Source organism: Gadus morhua, chromosome 6, assembly GCF_902167405.1.
Source record: "Gadus morhua chromosome 6, gadMor3.0, whole genome shotgun sequence".
Taxonomy (NCBI): Eukaryota; Metazoa; Chordata; class Actinopteri; order Gadiformes; family Gadidae; genus Gadus; species Gadus morhua.
This window is the reverse complement of record NC_044053.1, coordinates 1,797,619-1,812,766: the sequence shown is the minus strand read 5'-3', so window position 1 is coordinate 1,812,766 and position 15,148 is coordinate 1,797,619. Positions and strand designations below refer to the sequence as shown.

The 15,148-nt window shown below is 53.1% G+C and overlaps 1 protein-coding gene across 2 annotated transcripts in view; it reads left to right on the top strand.

The window, feature by feature from the left end:
* Positions 1-14,998, top strand: part of atp2c1 (ATPase secretory pathway Ca2+ transporting 1) — a 31,618-nt gene extending 16,620 nt beyond the window's left edge. For both annotated transcript variants that reach the window (XM_030358738.1, XM_030358737.1), the window contains exons 11-27: positions 63-129; positions 648-772; positions 1,642-1,739; positions 1,914-2,009; positions 2,540-2,629; positions 3,101-3,205; positions 3,881-4,037; positions 4,812-4,982; positions 5,934-6,031; positions 6,276-6,326; positions 7,012-7,178; positions 7,521-7,589; positions 7,729-7,845; positions 8,201-8,348; positions 10,588-10,683; positions 10,935-11,076; positions 11,988-14,998. In XM_030358738.1, the coding sequence (XP_030214598.1) occupies positions 63-129; positions 648-772; positions 1,642-1,739; positions 1,914-2,009; positions 2,540-2,629; positions 3,101-3,205; positions 3,881-4,037; positions 4,812-4,982; positions 5,934-6,031; positions 6,276-6,326; positions 7,012-7,178; positions 7,521-7,589; positions 7,729-7,845; positions 8,201-8,348; positions 10,588-10,683; positions 10,935-11,076; positions 11,988-12,133 (1,943 nt within the window). In that variant the 3' untranslated portion in view covers positions 12,134-14,998. The remainder of the gene's footprint in view (positions 1-62; positions 130-647; positions 773-1,641; positions 1,740-1,913; positions 2,010-2,539; positions 2,630-3,100; positions 3,206-3,880; positions 4,038-4,811; positions 4,983-5,933; positions 6,032-6,275; positions 6,327-7,011; positions 7,179-7,520; positions 7,590-7,728; positions 7,846-8,200; positions 8,349-10,587; positions 10,684-10,934; positions 11,077-11,987) is intronic.
* The last annotated feature ends 150 nt before the right edge of the window (positions 14,999-15,148 follow it).

Below are 15,148 nucleotides of genomic sequence, written 5' to 3'. Positions count from 1 at the left end.
GTGTGTGTGTGTGTGTGTGTGTGTGTGTGTGTGTCTAAGCCTGCCCCTGTGTGTGTTGTCAGGGGTGATCATGCTGGTTGGCTGGCTCCAGGGCAAGCGGATCATGGACATGTTCACCATCGGCGTCAGGTAGGCCACACCCCGTACAATAGTGTCCCCACCCTTTATCTTAATGGGAGTGCCCTTAACTCAGCCTTGGGCTATTCCCTTAAACATAAGCCCTCAGCCGCTGTCTATGCACTTATGACTTGAGCCCAGCGCATTGCTCCCTCCCCTAGTTACCTCCCCTGTTACCCTGGTTACCTCCCCTGTTACCCTGGTTACCTCCCCCGTTAACCTCGTTACCCTCCCCCTGTTACCCTGGTTACCTCCCCTGTTACCCTGGTTACCCTCCCTGTTACCCTGGTTACCTCCCCTGTTACCCTGGTTACCTACAAACGTAACCTCCCCTGGTGACATCACCCTGGTAACCCTGGTGACTTCCCCCTTGTAACCATGGTGACTTCCCCCTGGTAACCATGGTGACCTCCCCCTGGTAACCATTTAGACCTCCCGTTTGGTAACCGTGGTGACCTCCCCACGGTAACCATGGTGGCCTCCCCCTGGTGACCTCACTGTGGTAACCATGGTGACCTCCCCCCCCCCAGCCTGGCGGTGGCGGCCATCCCAGAGGGCCTCCCCATCGTGGTGACGGTGACCTTGGCCCTGGGGGTCATGCGCATGGTGAAGAAGAGGGCCATCGTCAAGAAGCTGCCCATCGTGGAGACCCTGAGTGAGTCACACGACCTCTGACCCCGACTGGGTGGACCCCGTGCACCGACACGACCTCTGACCCCGACTGGGTGGACCCCGTGCACCGACACGACCTCTGACCCCGACTGGGTGGACCCCGTGCACCGACACGACCTCTGACCCCGACTGGGTGGACCCCGTGCACCGACACGACCTCTGACCCCGACTGGGTGGACCCCGGTTTCTACTAGTTGTACTACTAATACTAAACTACTAGTTTTAGTGCTAATACTACCCTACTACGTAGTACTGCTGCTACAATACTAGTGGCTCAAACGACCATTGATTGGTCGTTTGAGCCCAGGCTGCTGTAACGGGATCTGATTGGGTGATGATGTATGGGTGATGTATTGATTGGTCGTTTGTGCCCAGGCTGCTGTAACGGGATCTGATTGGGTGATGATGTATGGATGATGCATTGATTGGTCGTTTGAGCCCAGGCTGCTGTAACGGGATCTGATTGGGTGATGATGTATGGGTGATGTATTGATTGGTCGTTTGTGCCCAGGCTGCTGTAACGGGATCTGATTGGGTGATGATGTATGGATGATGCATTGATTGGTCGTTTGTGCCCAGGCTGCTGTAACGGGATCTGATTGGGTGATGATGTATGGAATGATGTATTGATTGGTCGTTTGAGCCCAGGTTGACGTAACGGGATCTGATTGGGTGTTGATGTATGGATGATGTATTGATTGGTCGTTTGAGCCCAGGTTGATGTAACGTGATCTGATTGGGTGTTGATGTATGGGTGATGTATTGATTGGTCGTTTGAGCCCAGGTTGACGTAACGGGATCTGATTGGGTGATGATGTATGGATGATGTATTGATTGGTCGTTTGTGCCCAGGCTGCTGTAACGTGATCTGCTCTGATAAAACCGGCACTCTGACCAAGAACGAGATGACGGTGACTCAGGTGTTCACGTCGGATGGCCTCCACGCAGAGGTACGGGGGGGGGGGGGGGTGGAGGGCTTGACCCCCCAGGGGAAACCTCCGTCCTACTAAACGGACGGTTTAAGAGAGCACCGTAGCTCAACTCTCACCTCCACTGTGATTTAATATACTTTCACTGAATGGCTGTCTCTGATTGGCCGCCGGGCGTGTCCGTCTGCTCTCCAGGTGACGGGCGTTGGCTACAACGGGGCGGGGGAGGTGCTGCTGGACGGAGACGTGGTGCACGGATACGCCTGCCCCTCCATCAGCAAGATAGTGGAGGTACACTCACTCACTCACTCACTCACTCACTCACTCACTCACTAAGACTCACTCACTAAGACTCACTCACTCACTCACTCACTCACTCACTCACTAAGACTCACTCACTCACTCACTAAGACTCACTCACTCACGAAGACTCACTCACTCACTCACTCACTCACTCACTAAGACTCACTAAGACTCACTCACTCACTCACTCACTCACTCACTCACTCACTCACTCACGAAGACTCACTCACTCACTCACGAAGACTCACTCACTCAGACTCACTCAGACTCACTCACTAAGACTCACTCACTTAATAAGACTCACTCACTAACATTCACTCACTCAATTACTAAGACTCATTCACTCACTAAGAATCAATCACTCACTCACTAAGAATCACTCACTCACTCACTAAGAATCAATCACTCACTCACTAAGAATCACCCATCATTGGCTGTATAATAAAGCAGGGTGTTTCTGAAAGGTGTGTGTTCTTAAGGATTGTGGTGAATTGTGTTCCTGACTATTTGTGTTGCAGGTGGGGTGTGTGTGTAACGACTCGGTCATCAGGAACAACACACTGCTGGGACGACCCACAGAGGGCGCTCTCCTCGCGCTGGCCATGAAGGTACGCATACACTCACTCCCCCCCCCCCCCCCCCCCCCCCCCCCCCCCCCTGTATAAGTCGTATCAGCCATGGTGGGATCAGGTGGGAGCGGGGATTCCCAACCTCCGGTTCACGAGCCTTCCTGGGCTCTGGCGCAACAGACGGGATCCTGGGAGATGGCTGACAGACTTTAGATATCTCAACATAACAACGGGTTTGAGAAGGCTCCCTAAGCTATTTTCTATATGAGGATCTAGACGGTACATGTTGACACGGAGCTGACAATCAGGGGGGGGGGGGGGGTCCACCTCCTCAGAGCTTAATGGGGTCCCGAGTCTGAGGGCCGTAGGCACCCCGAGTCAGGGTCCCCTCCCCCCCCCCCGTCAGCCCATCCCCCCCCGTACCTCAGAGCCCATGGGGCCAGGGTGGTGCGGGGTCCTGGCTGACCCAGATCTCGGGGTCCCCCCCGGGTCCTGACCCTCCTGTTGCAGGCCGGTCTGGAGTCGGTGCAGCAGGAGTTTGTGCGTCTGGAGGAGCAACCGTTCACCTCGGAGAACAAGTGGATGGCCGTCCGCTGCGTCCACCGCACCCAGCAGGTCAGTAGGTCTGGGACCAGGTCAGTAGGTCAGTAGGTCTGGGACCAGGTCACTAGGTCAATAGGTCTGGGACCAGGTCACTAGGTCAGCAGGTCAGTACCAGGTCAGTAGGTCCAGTAGGTCAGCAGGTGAGTAGGACCAGGAGATCACTACCAGGTCAGTAGGTCCAGTAGGTCAGCAGGTCCATTAGGTCAGTAGGTAGTAGTACACAGCAGGTCAGCAGGTCAGTACCAGGTCAGTAGGTCCAGTAGGTCCAGCAGGTCAGTAGTTCCAGCAGGTCAGTAGGTCTGTACCAGGTCAGTAGGTCCAGTAGGTCAGCAGGTCCGGTCTGGGATCTCTGGGATCCCAGGACCATTCAGTGAAGAACAGACCCAGACGTCCCCCTCCAGTCGGGGGGACCATAGACTGGTAACACATGGCTGGAGGGGTAACTATAGGGGTAACGTGTGTGGTAACTAAAGGCTTTGTGTGTGTGTGTGTGTGTGTGTGTGTGTGTGTGTGTGTGGTGTGTGGTGTGTGTGTGTGTGTGGTGTGTATTTTGTGGGTTCCGTCTGGTATGTGTTCTGTGTGTGTATGTGTGTTGTCTGTTGTGTGTGTGTGTGGTGTGTGTCCCCCCTGGGTTCTCTGTGGGTCTGGTGTGTGGTGTGTGTCCCCCCCCCCGTCCTCTCTCCCCAGGACCAGCCCGGGGTGTTCTTCATGAAGGGGGCGTATGAGCAGGTCATCCGCTACTGCACCTTCTTCAACAGCCAGGGCGCCGCAGTACCGCTCAGCCAGCAGCAGAGGGAGCTGTTCCAGCAGCAGAAGAGCTACATGGGGACGGCCGGCCTCCGAGGTACGGCCCCCCTCAGGATCAGGTCCTCATAGCAGACACCTGCTGTGGCTCCACAGTTACAGACCACAGCTGTGTCTCCAGTTACAGACCACAGCTGTGTCTCCAGTTACAGACCACAGCTGTGTCTCCAGTTACAGACCACAGCTGTGACTCCATAGCTTACAGACCACAGCTGTGGCTCCAGTTACAGACCACAGCTGTGTCTCCAGTTACAGACCACAGCTGTGACTCCAGTTACAGACCACAGCTGTGTCTCCAGTTACAGACCACAGCTGTGTCTCCAGTTACAGACCACAGCTGTGGCTCCAGTTACAGACCACAGCTGTGACTCCACAGTTACAGACCACAGCTGTGTCTCCAGTTACAGACCACAGCTGTGACTCCACAGTTACAGACCACAGCTGTGACTCCACAGTTACAGACCACAGCTGTGACTCCCCAGAAGCTGCTGTTACTTTCTTCAGCTCTAGAGGCGTGACCAACGGGCCGAGTTCAAATGACTCTGGACGCGATTGGCTGCTTGCCGTTGCTTCTCTTTCGTCATCGTGTTACACCAGCCAATACACAAAAACACAAAAACATATCGGAAGCAGTAGGAAGTGTATTGCCCCTCTCCAAACCCTTCTGCAGGGGGGACTCAGACCGCCGGCAGAAGGGCGGGGGGGGGGGGACCCGGTCTACTCAGAGCCCACCCCAACACCCTGGATCACACCCAATACTTAAGGTGTGTGTGTGTGTGTGTGTGTGTGTGTGTGTGTGTGTATGTGTGTGTAGTCCTGGCGTTTGCGTCGGGCCCACAGATGGGCAGCCTCACCTTCCTGGGCCTGGTGGGCATCATCGACCCCCCGAGGTCAGGGGTCAAGGAGGCGATCGGCACGCTCATCGGCTCGGGGGTCGCCATCAAGATGATCACCGGAGACTCCCAGGAGACGGCTGTCTCTATAGGTACGCCCGTCTGTCTGCCTGTCTGCCTGTCTGTCTCTATAGGTACGCCCGTCTGTCTGCCTGTCTGTCTCTATAGGTACGCCCGTCTGTCTGCCTGTCTGCCTGTCTCTATAGGTACCGCCTGTCTGTCTGTCTGTCTGTCTCTATAGGTACGCCCGTCTGTCTGCCTGTCTGTCTGTCTCTATAGGTACGCCCGTCTGTCTGCCTGTCTGCCTGTCTGTCTCTATAGGTACGCCCGTCTGTCTGCCTGTCTGCCTGTCTGTCTCTATAGGTACGCCCGTCTGTCTGCCTGTCTGCCTGTCTCTATAGGTACCGCCTGTCTGTCTGTCTGTCTGTCTCTATAGGTACGCCCGTCTGTCTGCCTGTCTGTCTGTCTCTATAGGTACGCCCGTCTGTCTGCCTGTCTGTCTGTCTCTATAGGTACGCCCGTCTGTCTGCCTGTCTGTCTGTCTCTATAGGTACGCCCGTCTGTCTGCCTGTCTGCCTGTCTCTATAGGTACGCCCGTCTGCCTTGCCTGTCTGTCTGCCTGTCTCTATAGGTACGCCCGTCTGTCTTGCCTGTCTGTCTGCCTGTCTCTATAGGTACGCCCGTCTGTCTTGCCTGTCTGTCTGCCTGTCTCTATAGGTACGCCTGTCTGTCTGTCTGCTTGTCTGTCTGTCTGTCTGTCTGTCTGTCTGTCTGTGTCTGTATAGGTACTCTGTCTGTCTGTCTGTCTGGGTACCGCCTGTCTGTCTGTGTCTGTATAGGTACTCTGTCTGTCTCTATAGGTTCTGTCTGTCTACAATTTTTGCCCTTAGAATTCCTTAATGCATGTTCGTATGAAGCATGTTATGTAATTGTGTGTGTGTGTGTGTGTGTGTGTGTGTGTGTGTGTGTGTGTGTGTGTGTGTGTGTGTGTGTGTGTGTGTGTGTGTGTGTGTGTGTGTGTGTGTGTGTGTGTGTGTGTGCAGCCAGCAGGCTGGGTCTCTACACCAAGGGGTCTCAGTGTCTGTCCGGGGAGGAGGTGGACCAAATGGACCTGCATCAGCTGTCCCAGATTGTCCCGAGGGTAATCTCTCCCTCTGTCTGTCTGTCTCTCATTCACTAAGTCACTCACTGTCTGCCTGTCTGTCTCTCACTCTGTCTGTCTGTCTGTCTGACTCTGTTTCTTTCTCTATCTCTGTCTCTCTCATTCACTAAGTCACTCACTGTCTGTCTGTCTCTGTTTCTTTCTCTATCTGTCTCTCTCATTCAATAAGTCACTCACTGTCTGTCTGTCTGTCTGTCTCTGTCGGTACCCCTCCCCCCTCCAGATCGTGGTGTTCTACAGAGCCAGCCCCAGGAACAAGCTGAAGATAGTGAAGGTACATGGTGTGGTCTTTAGTAGCATCTGGTTTCCTCAAGGCTTGTGTGTGTGTTAACAGGGTGTGTGTTTGTTAACTTGGTGTGTTAGTTAGTAAGGTTCTTTAATGTCCCCAAGGGGATAATTGTTTTCAGACAGTCAAGTCAGCTTCAGGGCAGCATACTTTTAAAAAGACATAACGCAATGTAGCAACGCAATGTAGCAACTCAGTGTTGCTGCACAGTGTAGCAACACTGTGCAGCAACACTGTGTAGCAACACTGTGTAGCAACATTGTGTAGCAACACTGTGTAGAAACATTGTGTAGCATCATTGTGTAGCACACAGATGACAAATAAACTCTCTCCCCACATGTACACCAGATAAACCCTCTTCCCACATATACCACAGATAAACACGTACACAGGAATAAACACGACATGGACAATGTACAGTGACGAAAAATCAACATATTTTTGTTCAGAGCTATGATGGCTGAGGGGACAAAACTTATTTTGAAATGGGCTTTTCTCCAGTCGAGTTCCCTATGTCTGCGGCCAGATGGGAGTGTGTGTGTGTGTGTGTGTGTGTGTGTGTGTGTGTGTGTGTGTGTGTGTGTGTGTGTGTGTGTGTGTGTGTGTGTGTGTGTGTGTGTGTGTGTGTGTGTGTGTGTGTGTGTGTGTGTTCACCCGGTCCGCGTGTGTGCAGTCCCTCCAGAACATCGGCGCGGTGGTTGCCATGACGGGGGACGGCGTTAACGACGCGGTGGCGCTGAAGGCGGCGGACATCGGCGTGGCGATGGGGCTAACGGGGACGGACGTCTGCAAGGAGGCGGCCGACATGATCCTGGTGGACGACGACTTCGCCACCATCCTGTGAGTGACCGTTACCGAGCGGTACCGACCGGTACCGAGCGATACTGACCGATACTGACCGATACTGACCAGTACTACCACAGTACCTACATACAACTAACAAAGTACTACCATAGTACTGCCATAGTACACACTGAGCCAGTACTACCATAGTACTCTCTGAGCCAGTACTACCATAGCACTACCACAGTACTCACTAAGACAGTACTACCATAGCACTACCACAGTACTCTCTGAGCCAGTACTACCATAGCACTACCACAGTACTCACTGAGACAGTACTACCACAGTACTCTCTGAGACAGTATTACCACGGTACTCACTGTGGTTCTCGTGTTGCAGCTCTGCCATCGAGGAGGGGAAGGGGATCTACAACAACATCAAGAACTTTGTCCGCTTCCAGCTGAGCACGTAAGCCCCGCCTCTGCCCCCCTGCCCCCCCCCCCCCCCCCCTGCCGACAGCCCCAGGGTGCACCGTGTCCACCCCTGGTTGTGGTACAATGCAGCCAGTCCCTTGACCCCGCCCACCCCCTCTCCCATTGGTCCCCAGGAGCATCGCAGCGCTCACCCTCATCTCCTTGGCAACGCTGATGAACTTCCCCAACCCGCTGAACGCCATGCAGATCCTCTGGATCAACATCATCATGGACGGCCCCCCCGCACAGAGGTACTGGTGCATGATGGGAACTGTAGTTCATCTCTGTGATGATGTACTGTAACAGTGTGTGTGTGTGTGTGTATGTGTGTTGTAACACTGTGTGTGTGTGTGTGTGTGTGTGTGTGTGTGTGACTATGTATTGTAACACTGTGTGTGTGTGTGTGTGTGTGTGTGTGTGTGTGTGCGTGTGTGACTATGTATTGTAACACTGTGTGTGTGTGTGTGTGTGTGTGTGTGTGTGTGACTTTGTGTTGTAACACTGTGTGTGTGTGTGTGTGTGTGTGTGTGAGACTATGTACTGTAACACTGTGTGTGTGTGTGTGTGTGTGTGTGTGTGTGTGTGTGTGTGTGTGTGTGCGTGCAGTCTGGGCGTGGAGCCCGTGGACCGGGAGGTGATTCGCCAGCCCCCCCGTAACGTGAGGGACAGCATCATCACCCGCAGCCTGCTGCTCAAGGTGCTGCTGTCAGCCTTCGTCATCGTCTGTGGCACGCTCTTCGTCTTCTGGAGAGAGGTACGCACTTGCACTCGCACACGCACACACGCAAACGCGCACACAGACACATAGACACACAAACACACACAGGTACAACACATAGTGTGTCTTTGTGTGTATCATGCATTATTGTGTCTGTGCGTGTGTGTGTTTGTCTATCATGCATTATTGTGCGTGTAATAATATAATTATGATTAAGAAAATAAAAATGTGATAATAATAGATATATTACATATTATACAACGGGGGACCTAAATCCAGCGATCTGATTGGTTCCAAACTGTTGTATAATGAGCATATACATAACTGCTATGACGCCCGATCATTTTGTGAAAGTTTGCATATCACTCCGCGCCTGGAAGTAGAAACAGTTACAAAGTAAAACATGTGTTGGATGATGGAGAGGGTGTAAATGTTGTTACTCCGGGAGTGAGCAAGGCGATGGAGAGACTAACGAAAGCTTAGGCACACGGCGAGTGAACTGCTCCATAGGATAAATTGCCGGCGAACCGCTCTATCGGAGCCTTCTCTCGGAGGGACGCTAAAGTGTGTTGCATAGCGACCGTCGATGCATAGCGGCAGCCAGGAGGGACTTCTTTTTTGTATTCTTTGATAAAACGGCTATTTTGACTTTCTTTGTTTCTTTTTAAATGTAGTGTGTCTATGACTTTCGTTTCGCCATAACAGTAACCGTTGTATAAAAGCAATAGATCACTTCAGTCAGTGGCATGTGCTCATTATACCACTGTGAAGGGGGTCGCCGGCCCTCCGCTGCGCGTCGGGGCCGGACAACGCCCCGTAACAGTGGTATAATGAGCACATACCACAGCCTGGCGTGATCTATTGCTTAAATAATAGATAGGCTACCTAATAAACCGTTGGAACGCACAAGACCGGTAACCATAGCAACGCCGGTAAACAAACCCAGCGAAGCCCAATCCCTACGAGAGCTCCCCGCGCTACGGCCATCCGGAGGCGCACAGAGCTTTTGGCCGTGATATTATCTATAAAATTATATTATACTATTACTGTATTTTCCGCACTATAAGGCGGATTATAAGGCGCACCTTCAATGAATGGCCTATTGTAGAACTGTTTTCATATATAAGGCGCACCGGTGCAGAAAAACGTTTGACTGGGGTTGCGTTAAGCATCCACTAGACCGAGCTGTGCTAAAGGGAATGTCGACAAAACAGTCGGATAAAGTCAAACTTTATTAAGCGTTCTGACAACTCCGTTCACTCCCATGGTAACGATGTTCAACCGTTAATGTGCATATTAACAATATCTCCCAGCCTTGTTCACTCTTCTCCCAAACGTGGAGGGGAACTTTTCCCTGATTCAGTAAACACGTAGTAAAAGAAACAGTCTGATGCCACTAAATCAAACGTTATTGCATTCACAATATAGTAACTCTCGAAATTGTTCAACTTACGTCTAAAACATAGTTTTATACATAGTGCATTCACAATAACTCAACGTTGTTCAAACGTTAATGTGAATATTCACAATATCTCCCAGCCTTGTTCAGTTGTAAACACGTAAAAGAGACGCAGTCTGATACCGCTAATTCAAACGTTAGTGCATAACTCAACATTGTTCAGTTACGTATAACGCGTAAAGCTCACTTTTTCAGTTCATTCCCCGTCCACAAATCCCTCGAATTCTTCTTCTTCAGTATCCGAATTGAACAGTTGGGCGAGCCTACGGCATCCAACATGCCGGCTCCCTCTCGTCATTATCCGAGTCAGTGTCGCTGCTGTTGCCTGGCAGTTCAGTGATTATTCCTGCCTTCGTGAAAGCTCAGACCACAGTTGAGACTGATATATCAGCCCAGGCATCCACGATCCATTGGCAGATAGTGGCGTTAGTCACCCGTCGCTGTCTCCCTGTCTTGGTGAACGTGTGTTCGCCTTATAAGGCGCTCCGGATTATAAGGTCGTTTTTTCAGAAAATTAAAGGCTTTTAAGTGCGCCTTATAGTGCGGAAAACACGGTATATATAGAACGTTATGAGACGCTGTCACCGAGTGTGAGAGGAGAGTTGACGGAGAAGATGGCGGTTGACCTAGTTTCAAAGTTTATACGTTTATACTCGGTAATACCGGTGCTGACACGAGTGTATTACTCGGTGTGAAAATGTCCACACCGCGGCAACCCTAGTGTGTTCGCCATGCATTATGGTGTGTGTGTGTGTGTGTGTCATGCATTATGGTGTGTGTTTGTATCATATATTATTGTATGCGTGTGTGTTCCAGTTGCGGGACAACGAGATCACGCCTCGTGACACCACCATGACCTTCACCTGCTTCGTCTTCTTCGACATGTTCAACGCCCTCAGCTCCCGCTCCCAGGTACACACACACACACACACACACACACACACACACACACACACACACACACACACACACACACACACACACACACACACACACACACACACACACACACACACACACACACACTAGGAGTGTGTGTGTGAGGCCATGTATGCTATTGTTACACATTGACTCCATTCCAACACACACGCCGTAAACCACGTGAGATGCACTGGGCCTGTTCAGACGGTGACCCCTGACCTCTGACCCCCTCCCCCCTCCAGACCCGCATGGTGCACGAGATGGGTCTGTGCAGCAACAGGATGTTCTGCTACGCCGTGCTGGGCTCCATCATGGGCCAGCTCATGGTCATCTACTTCCCTCCCCTGCAGAGCGTCTTCCAGACCGAGAGCCTCAGTGTCCTGGGTGAGGGGCCACACGCACGCACGCACGCACGCACGCACGCGCGCACGCGCGCCGCTTTCGCTCACATTCTTCTTATTATTTTATTAAATGAATAAGAAGATATTTATTTTTGTTTGTGTGGAACATCTTTAATACAATCTTTAAGTTTGGAAGGCTGATCTGACTTAAAGCATCTGTGTTGTTGTCAGACAATAAACGCAGAATGATTGTGAATCGCCCCAATTATTATGCTTTATTATTATTTCTTCTTATAATTACAACCACATTAACCATACCATCAAATCTAGAATCATTGCATCACTGACTGTGCGTGTGTGTGTGTGTCCCTGTGTGTGTGTGTGTGTGTGTGTGTGTCCCTGTGTGTGTGTGTGTGTGTGTCCCTGTGTGTGTGTGTGTGTGTGTGTGTCCCGGTGTGTGTGTCCCTGTGTGTGTGTGTGTGTGTGTGTGTGTGTGTGTCCCTGTGTGTGTGTGTCCCTGTGTGTGTGTGTGTGTGTCCCTGTGTGTGTGTGTGTGTGTCCCTGTGTGTGTGTGTCCGTGTGTGTGTGTGTGTGTGTGTGTGTCCCGGTGTATGTGTCCCTGCGTGTGTGTGTGTGTGTCCCTGTGTGTGTGTGTGTGTGTCCCTGTGTGTGTGTGTGTGTGTGTGTGTCCCTGTGTGTGTGTGTGTGTGTGTGTGTGTGTGTGTGTGTGTGTGTGTCCCTGTGTGTGTGTGTGTGTGTGTGTCCGTGTGTGTGTGTGTGTCCCTGTGTGTGTCCCTGTGTGTGTCCCTGTGTGTGTGTGTGTGTGTGTGTCCCTGTGTGTGTGTGTGTCCCTGTGTGTGTGTGTGTGTGTGTGTGTGTCCCTGTGTGTGTGTGTGTGTGTCCCTGTGTGTGTGTGTGTGTGTCCCTGTGTCCCCCCCCCCCCCCCCCCCCCAGACCTGGTGTTCCTGCTGGGCCTCACCTCCTCGGTGTGTGTTCTCTCTGAGCTGGTGAAGCTGGCCGAGCGTTGGCGCGGCGCCCGGCAGGACCGCGGCCGCTGCTCTGACTCCGCCTCCGACGCCGACACCTTCCACGAAGTATGACCCCCCCCCGGAGCCGACCAATCCCATCGTACGCACACTGGAGGGGGGGGCGGGGCTTGGACTGCAACGGGGGAGAAGGGGGGAGAGAGGGGGCCGCGGGAGAGAGAGACTCTGAGACTGAAGCCGCCCCCCCCCCCCCGAGGAGCCCAGGTAGAGGGAGGAGTCCCAAGATGGCGTCCTCTGTCGTGGCTCCTCCCCCTTGGCGCCCCTGGGGTTGGGAGTGTGTGTGTGTGTGTGTGTGTGTGTGTGTGTGTGTGTGTGTGTGTGCGTGCTAACCTGCTGTAGCAGCACTGCTCCCCCCCCTGACTTCACTTCCCTTTGCCCTCTCCCCCCGTCGTGGTTTAGGTTGTTATTTAAGAAGATTTTATTTAACGTTGGGGCTGCTGTTTTCCCGGGGGTCTGAGTCTGAGGACCGGACGGTTCCCCCTGTTCCTCTGCTCTCATGCCGGGCTGTGGGGGGGGTGGTGGGGGTGGTGGTGGTGGTGGTGGGGGTGGTCCTTTCTGTTCATGCTGTGGTTTGAAGTGGCTGGTCCACTGGGGTCAGTGGAACCAGACCTCGTTGTCCGTCGGCCAATCGTAAACTCGCGACATTCATCTCTCCTCCCCCATCATCAGGTGCTTTCAGAGTAAAAGCCCCCTAGCGTCATTTGCTTCTTTATCCCCCTCTCTCATTTTGTGCCTTAACAAAGCATTTACCCCCCCCCCCCAACCCAAGGGTGCGGGGGTCTTTTATCCCAAGGTCCCCCTGATATCCTCCTACACTGGGCCAGGTGCATTCTGGGAAGAGTTAACCAAGGTCCCGGTGCACCGTTAGCTTTATGTTTAGCCCCTCTGTGCTAACCCCTGGTCAGCTGCTCCACCGGTAGAACCACTACGGCCCGGGGGTTCTGCGGGGAACACCGCGGCACACTTCAACAACGGTCGACGCATTAAAATAATTTTAGAACCTCAGCTTTATCTCATTATTCCTCCTCACACCGCCCTACTGCCACGCTCCCATTGGTTCACCACGAACAGCGAGGGTCACATGACGGATCCGCCACACTGTGGCCGGTTCACCCTCAGGACGTAGCTCTATTGGAACGCCTCCCAAACTCCTGGTGGTGGAAGGAGTCTCTCTATTGGAACGCCTCCCAAACTCCTGGTGGTGGAAAGAGTCTCTCTATTGGAACGCCTCCCAAACTCCTGGTGGTGGAAGGAGTCTCTCTATTGGAACGCCTCCCACTTCCTGGTGGCGGAAGGAGTCTCTCTATTGGAACGCCTCCCACCTCCTGGTGGTGGAAGGAGTCTCTCTATTGGAACGCCTCCCACCAGGAGGAGTCTCTCTATTGGAACGCCTCCCACCTCCTGGTGGAAGGCGTCTCTATTGGAACGCCTCCCACCTCCTGGTGGAAGGCGTCTCTCTATTGGAACGCCTCCCACCTCCTGGTGGAAGGAGTCTCTATTGGAACGCCTCCCACCTCCTGGTGGAAGGCGTCTCTCTATTGGAACGCCTCCCACCTCCTGGTGGAAGGAGTCTCTATTGGAACGCCTCCCACCTCCTGGTGGAAGGCGTCTCTCTATTGGAACGCCTCCCACCTCCTGGTGGTGGAAGGCGTCTCTCTATTGGAACGCCTCCCACCTCCTGGTGGTGGAAGGCGTCTCTCTATTGGAACGCCTCCCACCTCCTGGTGGAAGGAGTCTCTATTGGAACGCCTTCCACCTCCTGGTGGTGGAAGGCGTCTCTCTATTGGAACGCCTCCCACCTCCTGGTGGTGGAAGGAGTCTCTCTATTGGAACACCTCCCACCAACACCAGTACACACTGAACATGCACCCTGCATGACACTTGACGAAGGCTTTCTTTAGTGTTGACTGGCTTTACCCACAATGCACTAAAACGGGGATGAAGACACTGACCACAATCTGTCCTAAACCATCGGACAAACTGACTTAATATTGCGACATCATCGATGACTCGTTGGTCTTGACCAATGAGGACGTCTGCCGCTGTTGTGCAGGACGGGCGGTTTGGACCAGATTGTCTGCTCTGCTATCCTGGGACCTTTTGTGTAAAATGGGCCAATCAACATACCGGCCCAGCGCCCCCATCAGGGGACCCCCACAGGGGACCCCCAGAGGTACACCCACAGGGGACCCCCAGAGGTACCCCTCAGTCTGGTCACGCCCAGCGGTCGGAGCATTGAGGCTGGTCTGACTCGTGTCACCTCATCTGCAGCGGTCACACGTCCACAGAGGGTAACGGTTGAGTAGCGCTGCTGCTGGGCTCAAGAGCTCTGGGCCGGGGCGGTTCCACGCCCGTTGGCCCCCCCCCAGCCGGGGGCCCCCCCCAGCCGTGGGCCTGGGGGGTCCAGCTCTGAGCTCCGCTCGCCAGGTCTGGAAGGACCAAGGGAAGGAGCAGCGCTCAAGGACCATCCTCAGCACCCTCTGGGGCCCCTCTGGACCCCTGCTCTGCTCAGAGGGCCCCTGGTTCCCCCCCAGGGGGGCTGGTGTTCCTAAGGGCCCCTGGTTCCCCCCCAGGTGGGCCGGAGTTCCTAAGGGCCCCTGAGGTACCCCCCCCAGATGGGCCGGTGTACCCCCAGATGGGATGGGCGTCCTGACATAAGGGCCCCTGGTGTACCCCCAGATGGGCTGGTGGTCATAAGGGCCCCTGGTGTACCCCCAGATGGGGGGGGGCGTCCTGAAATAAGGGCCCCTCAAAGTGTGTGTGACCAATAAATGTTAACTCTGTTCATCGTTGAATTTTAATAAGCTTTTATTAAACAATTTTTAATATTTAAACAATGGACTTTTCTCTATAGTTTTATTGCCATGGAACGAATAGAACATGTCAGTTTAAAGAAATAAAAAAATGAAAAGCTGTATACATTATAGTATGTTTATATTTTTTTTTTCTCACTCAATCACGCCCAAATTAAACACATTGGAAATGGCTGCTAGTAGACCGTTTGAATTAAAGGGGTGATAATATGCCACTAGGTTTGAGCATTGGCGTAGATTACGGGGGGACATGTCC